General features: G+C 39.5%; 1 protein-coding gene across 1 annotated transcript; it reads left to right on the top strand.

Annotated features, from left to right (window-relative positions):
* The first annotated feature begins 327 nt into the window (after window positions 1–327).
* LOC110031316 (probable LRR receptor-like serine/threonine-protein kinase IRK) lies at window positions 328–4,082 on the top strand. Its single transcript, XM_020734459.1, has 2 exons — window positions 328–2,061; window positions 2,322–4,082. Exons 1-2 carry the CDS (start codon window positions 614–616, stop codon window positions 3,787–3,789), a joined length of 2,916 nt encoding a protein of 971 aa, XP_020590118.1. The 5' UTR covers window positions 328–613; the 3' UTR covers window positions 3,790–4,082.
* Window positions 4,083–6,534: the final 2,452 nt, after the last annotated feature.

The raw sequence follows: 6,534 nt of genomic DNA, 5'->3' as shown, positions 1-6,534 counted from the left end.
AAAACTTTGTTCGTTCGTGTTGGGTTCGTTTACACTCCTAGGTACATACATACCAAATTTTTATATATTCGCAAAACTAATAAATAAACTTTAATATTTACATTCCTAGCACTCATATTATCTTTATTTACATTTTGAAAGCCAAATATATTTTCTTATGCATAAGCTTACCGCACCAAAGTGTCACTAAGTGTTATGAATGTAAATATTAAATTGTAACTGGTAGATATGTCAATTCATAAGAATTGTATGATATGTATGTAATTTTTCTTAATATTAGTATGTTCTTAATAAATTTTTAATACATACATGGAAGCCATTAATGAACTCCGAGCAAAAGGAGACTCTCCACTGCAAGCACAGTCCCCATCTCTCTCTGTCTCTCTCCCTAAATTGGTCTTTTCCTTCTTCTACAGCTTTCTTAGCTTCTCGTGGTGGCAGAAGTGCTAACCATTTTCCGAGCCGCCAGTCGCAATCTCTCCGCCGCCGCTGCCGCCTTAACTCCGGCGAACTCCAGCTTCACAGCTCATACTTCTCTCCAGTTCGTCTTCTAGCTCGAAAGTTCCGTCCTTTCCTTTCTCCAAGCTTAGATCTTTCTCCATTTGTGCGGAACATGAGTCCCCCGTCTCATCTTCCCTTCTCCTTCTTCTTCCTCCTTCCTCTGCTGGTTCTCTCCGCAACCCCAACCCTAAACGACGACGTCCTAGGTCTAATCGTCTTCAAGGCGGACCTCAAAGACTCAGATTCCAAGCTCTCATCTTGGAACGAAGATGACGAGACCCCCTGCAACTGGTTAGGAGTCAAATGCGATCCCATCTCCAACCGAGTTTTGGAGCTCACCCTCAATGGACTCTCCCTCTCCGGCAAGCTCGGTCGCGGCCTTCTGCAACTTCAAAACCTCCAGACCCTTTCTCTTTCAAGAAACAACTTATCCGGGTCCCTAATGGCGGAACTTCTCCGCCTGGAGAGGCTTCAGAGCGTCGATCTCAGCCATAACAGCTTCACCGGGTCAATTCCTGATGGATTTTTCTCACAATGCAGGTCTGTTAGGTTTCTCTCTCTAGCCAACAATTGGTTTTCAGGGGAGATTCCTTCTAATGTTGGCTCTTGCTCCACTCTTGAAGCACTGAACCTTTCCTCGAATTTTTTCTCTGGTTTTTTTCCGGCTGAAATTTGGTCTTTGAAAGATCTCCGGTCTTTTGATCTGTCCGGTAATGGCGTCGCCGGTGAGATTCCGGTAGGGATTGGCCGGCTGGTTAATCTTAGGTCGGTGAGCTTAAGAGGGAATAAGCTCTCAGGGAGCTTGCCTGAGGATATTGGGGATTCTGTGCTCCTGAACTCCGTTGATCTTAGTGGGAACATGCTTATTGGTTCCCTTCCGAACTCCTTGCAGAAGCTTTCTATGTGCGTTCATGTAGGATTAAGCTCCAATTCCTTCTCCGGCGAGCTTCCAGATTGGATTGGAGAAATGAGCAGTCTTCAATCTTTGGATTTGTCACAAAATCACTTTATGGGACAGATTCCAGGTTCTATTGGTCATCTTCAAGCTCTGGAAGAACTCAACCTTTCGAAAAATAACCTCACGGGGGGTCTGCCGGAATCCATGGCTAACTGCACAAAGCTTCAGGAGATGGATTTGAGTCACAATTTTCTTACTGGAAATCTGCAACAATGGGTCTTCCAACTGAGGCTAAGAAAGCTCATGGCTGCTGAGAACAGATTCAGTGGATTTATACAGATTCCTGGGACGAGTTCTTCAACATTGAGCGTGTTAGATCTCTCCATGAATACCTTCTCTGGAAATATTCCAGAAGAAATGTCATCCATCCAGAGCTTGCAGCTCTTGAATCTATCCTCAAACAGAATATCAGGCTCTATCCCACCAGCTCTTGGTGAATTGAAGAACATTGAAGTTATTGATTTGAGTGGGAATCAGCTCAGAGGCAGCATTCCACCTGAGATTGAAGGAGCAGTTGGCTTGAAAGAGCTAATTCTGTCAAAAAACTCCATTAGTGGAGTAATTCCTGGCAAGATTAGTAACTGTGTCTCCCTCACTTTGCTGTAAGTTTTCTTACTTCATTCCTAAAAAAAATAAAAATTGCTTTTTTTTTCGTTGAATTTGAGCTTATGCTTATATTTGTTTATTAACTTTATTTTTTTTTGTTTGAACTCATCCAAGTTTCTACTCCCTTTGTCCTTGGTACTTAACACTACTAAACAACTCCTGTCATTTTCATGTAATTTGTATTTTTTTGCATTAAAGTATTGCATGATGATAGTCACAATCTTATTGTCTTCACTTGTTTGGATTTTACTTATAGGGACCTTTCTCGGAATAATCTCATTGGCTCCATTCCTCCAAGCTTAGCCAATCTCACCGATCTCCAAAAAGTTGACCTTTCTCTAAACAAGTTCACAGGAAGCCTCCCAAAGCAACTTGGGGACCTTCCTCACCTCCTCTCCTTCAACATCTCCCATAACAACTTCTCTGGCGATCTTCCGGCCGGGAACTTCTTCAACACCATTTCCTTCTCCTCCATCTTCTACAATCCCGGCCTTTGCGGGGCTGTCGTCAATCGCTCGTGCCCCGCCTTTCTCCCCAAGCCCATCGTCCTTAACCCCAATTCCTCATCTCCTTCCTCTCCCTCTTCGAGCAACGCTCTCCCTGCTGACAATTACCATCACAAGAAGATCATCTTCAGCATATCCGCTCTAGTCGCCATTGCCGCCGCCGCCATCATCATCCTTGGTGTCATCACCATCTCTATTGTAAACCTCGGAGTGAAAACCTCGGCTTCACATTCCGCCACCGCTGCTTTGGCCGTCAGTGATGACTACTTCCGGCAATCACCCACCACGGATTCCAGCTCGGGAAAACTAGTCATGTTCTCTAGAGATGACCCTGAGTTCTGCGCCGGCGCTCATGCTTTACTGAACAAGGATTGCGAGCTCGGTCGAGGCGGCTTCGGCACCGTGTACAAGACGGTGCTCCAAGATGGCCGCCCTGTGGCGATCAAAAAGCTCACAGTTTCAAGCGTGGTGAAATCCCGACAAGACTTCGAGCTGGAGGTGAAGAAGCTGGGGAAATTGCAGCATCCCAATCTTGTCACCCTTGAAGGGTATTACTGGACTTCTTCCCTGCAACTCATGATATATGAGTATGTATCTGGTGGTAGTTTATACAGCCTCCTCCATGAAAGCTCTACTAGTAGAACTCTCTCATGGCAAGAACGGTTCGATGCGATTCTCGGGATGGCGAAGAGTTTGGCTTACCTTCACCAGCATGGCGTGATACATTACAACGTGAAATCATCAAATGTGCTGCTTGACGAATCCGGCGAGCCGAAGGTTGGAGACTACGGGCTGGCGAATCTATTGCCGATGCTCGATCGGTATGTGCTCAGCAGTAAGATTCAAAGCTCATTGGGTTACATGGCGCCGGAATTCGCTTGTAGGACAATGATGATTTCTGAGAAGTGCGACGTATATGGATTCGGAGTGGTTGTACTCGAGATAGTGACGGGGAGGAAGCCGGTGGAGTATGGAGAGGATGATGTAATTGTTCTCTGCGACATGGTGAGGGGATTGCTTGATGTTGATAGGGTTGAGGATTGCATGGATGTGAAGCTGTGTGGTAAGTTTCCAATGGAGGAGGCTGTACCGGTGATCAAGCTAGGGCTGATTTGTGCTTCGCAGGTGCCATCGAGTCGGCCGGATATGACGGAGGTGGTTAACATACTGGAGCTGATCAGATATCCTCAGGGGACATCAGAGGAAGAATTGAGTTGAAGTTTTGGACATAAAATCATCAATTTTTTTTTTTTTTGTGAGTTTCAGTGATCTGAGAAGTGGTAGAGAGAAAGAAGAAGAGAACAGTGTTTTCTGGTGAGGAGGAATCCGGTTCTTGTTTCTGGATTTAAAATTTAACGGTCGAATTTGTGCTATGATTATTGTTGCCGGATTTCTTTTCACCATGCTGTGCTTTTGATTTGGTTAGTTCTGTTGTTAGGGTTTTGGTTGTTGTTTGTTGGTTTCAAGCTTTCTGATTTCTAACGGTCTAATTCTCTAAAGACCTTCAAGCTTCAGTGCCATTTTTGTTGATTTAATTATTAATTATTTATTTATTTATTTATTTTTCTGGTCTTAGAAACTCCTTATGATGGATATTTACATTCATACCATAAAATTCTTATGTATTTACATGTCTAATGCCTAAATTTTCATACTTATATTTAGAACACTTGAGTGTTATAACTCTATGCATGAAAATATTTATTTCAGTTTTAAAATGCAAACATTAGTGGCATTTTTTATGTGATGGTAATGATTTGAGTGCGCAAATATGAAAGTTTAGATGTTTGATATATAAATATATAAGAATTGTATGGTGTGTTTGCAAATGCCCCCTTGGTCTTTTAGACAGAATTCTTCATTGTAACATGCAAAGATGTATGCGGTGTCCGATCTCTACCGTCGATCACCGTAATCAAAATCTTTAAAAAAAAAGTTGAAAGTGGGGCCCACTGAAATACATCTTTGCGGTGATCGACGGTGGAGATCGGACACATGCGGTGTCCGCATGAAATATTTTTTAGTTTTACAGATATAAAACTTAAAAAGTAAGATGTGACAGTTGTGACACACTTATTTTGAATCATTTGATTGTTTAAAGTTGAATAGGTGGTACTGTAAATATCAATGTTTTGGGTGGATTGTAATGTAATTATCACTTTTATTGATTTTACTATTTTTTGTTTAAGGTACTTTTTTTATTTTTTTAAATATTTAAATCCAGCTAAATTTTTATCTTTTGGTATGTTGGTGTCATAATTCCATTCCTTTTCTAGGATTATGATTGGGGCATTTACATATACATCACCCAATTTCTATTTATTTACATATCTAAAGCCTAAACTTTATTTTTCATATTTATACCACAAATCATACATAAAATTTTCTTTCCTTGCCTAAGTAGAATTATGATCGTCATAAGAAAAAAATATTATATCAGGAGTCTTGATGTAAAAATGTATCAGGACTCTAATGAAATTGCGTCACGTGTTCGGAGTAGGCAGATCAATATAATTTTTTTTTTATTTATTTAGTGGTTTTGTCGTGTTAGATGGTTTGGCCACATTAAACATCAACCATCTGATGATCCGATTAGGAGAGTGGATGTTTTAGATTCGACTTGTGTTAAGAAAGACAGAGGTAGACCTCGGAAGACTTGGGCTTATTATTTAAAAAATAATCTTAATTTACTAGAACTGAATGAAAATATGACATTAAATAGGACGCAATGGAGAAAAAGTATTCATGTAGCCGACCCCATGTAGTGGGATTAAGGCTTTATTGTGGGATTAAGATTAAGGCTTTATTATTGTTGTTGTTGTTGTTGTTGCTGTAGTAGTGGTTATGTTGACGTGACGCAATTACATTGAAGCCATATATAGAAAACTCTATAAAACATAGGCCGAGTTCTCAATGCCTTCAAACTTTCAAAAAGAACAGCAAACAAAGCTGTGAATCTGTTCAAATTGTAAAGTTGGATTAATATGCAATTCTCCACACTTAATAAAATTCTCTTATGAAAACGGCATTTGCTTGGGTGCCACCCAATTTTTATGTATTTACATAAATCTTATTTATATCTAATTCGTTACATTTATATCATCTAAATCTTTCATATCTCATCAAAAATATCACATTTTTAACTCTTAAAAAGTGAAATGCATATTTCATGATAAATTGTTAAAATGGTTTTGGATTATTTATACGGGATAGTTTTAGTCCCTGATTTTATAGAAGTAGTAAATAGTCTCCAGACACTTTAAGGGTTTGTTTAGTGCAGCTGCAGTTTTTTAAAAAACAAATATGAAGCCGTTGAAAAATAATCTGATCTTCAAAAAACTGCAATAGCTATTACAATTTTTTTGTTGTGAAAAAGCTAAACCGCAGCTGCAAAGTTAGCACTGCATCTTGTCACGACCGGTGGAAAAACACAGGTTTCAACAACAACTATTTGAAAAGTTATCAAAATACAATTTACCCAAACAAACAAAACTACAGTGAGTTATCGAACCGTGCCATAAACGAACCTTAAATTTAGGTTGAAATAGTCTCGACAGAGAACTATTAGAACTCAATTTTAAAATAAAATTTGATCAACTTTTACAAATTACTTCCCAAAAGGGAAAAACATTATTTCAAATATTTCTTGTTTTTATCGCTTATGGCATGTTATTATAATAGGGAGGACCATAGTTTTGTTGCAGGTTGTCTTCTTAAAAGTCAAAAAGGCAATAAAGAATTGGTAGACCTAACTCAAAGTTCTCAGCTGTCAGACAATAGTGGAAGAGTGCAAAATTAAAAATAAAAATAAATTTACAAATATACCACACAAATCTTCCTTATTTACATATCGAACACCTAAACTTTAAAAATTAATAATAGTGATATTTTTCTTGTGATGATGAAGATTCGAGTGGTCGTCATGTATAGGGCTGTTAAAAAAGCTCGTTGTTCGCGAAGAGC

This window comes from Phalaenopsis equestris, unplaced genomic scaffold (assembly GCF_001263595.1).
Source record: "Phalaenopsis equestris unplaced genomic scaffold, ASM126359v1 Scaffold000800, whole genome shotgun sequence".
NCBI lineage: Eukaryota > Viridiplantae > Streptophyta > Magnoliopsida > Asparagales > Orchidaceae > Phalaenopsis > Phalaenopsis equestris.
The sequence above is the reverse complement of the archived record's forward strand: the minus strand, read 5'-3'. Positions and strand labels throughout refer to the sequence as shown.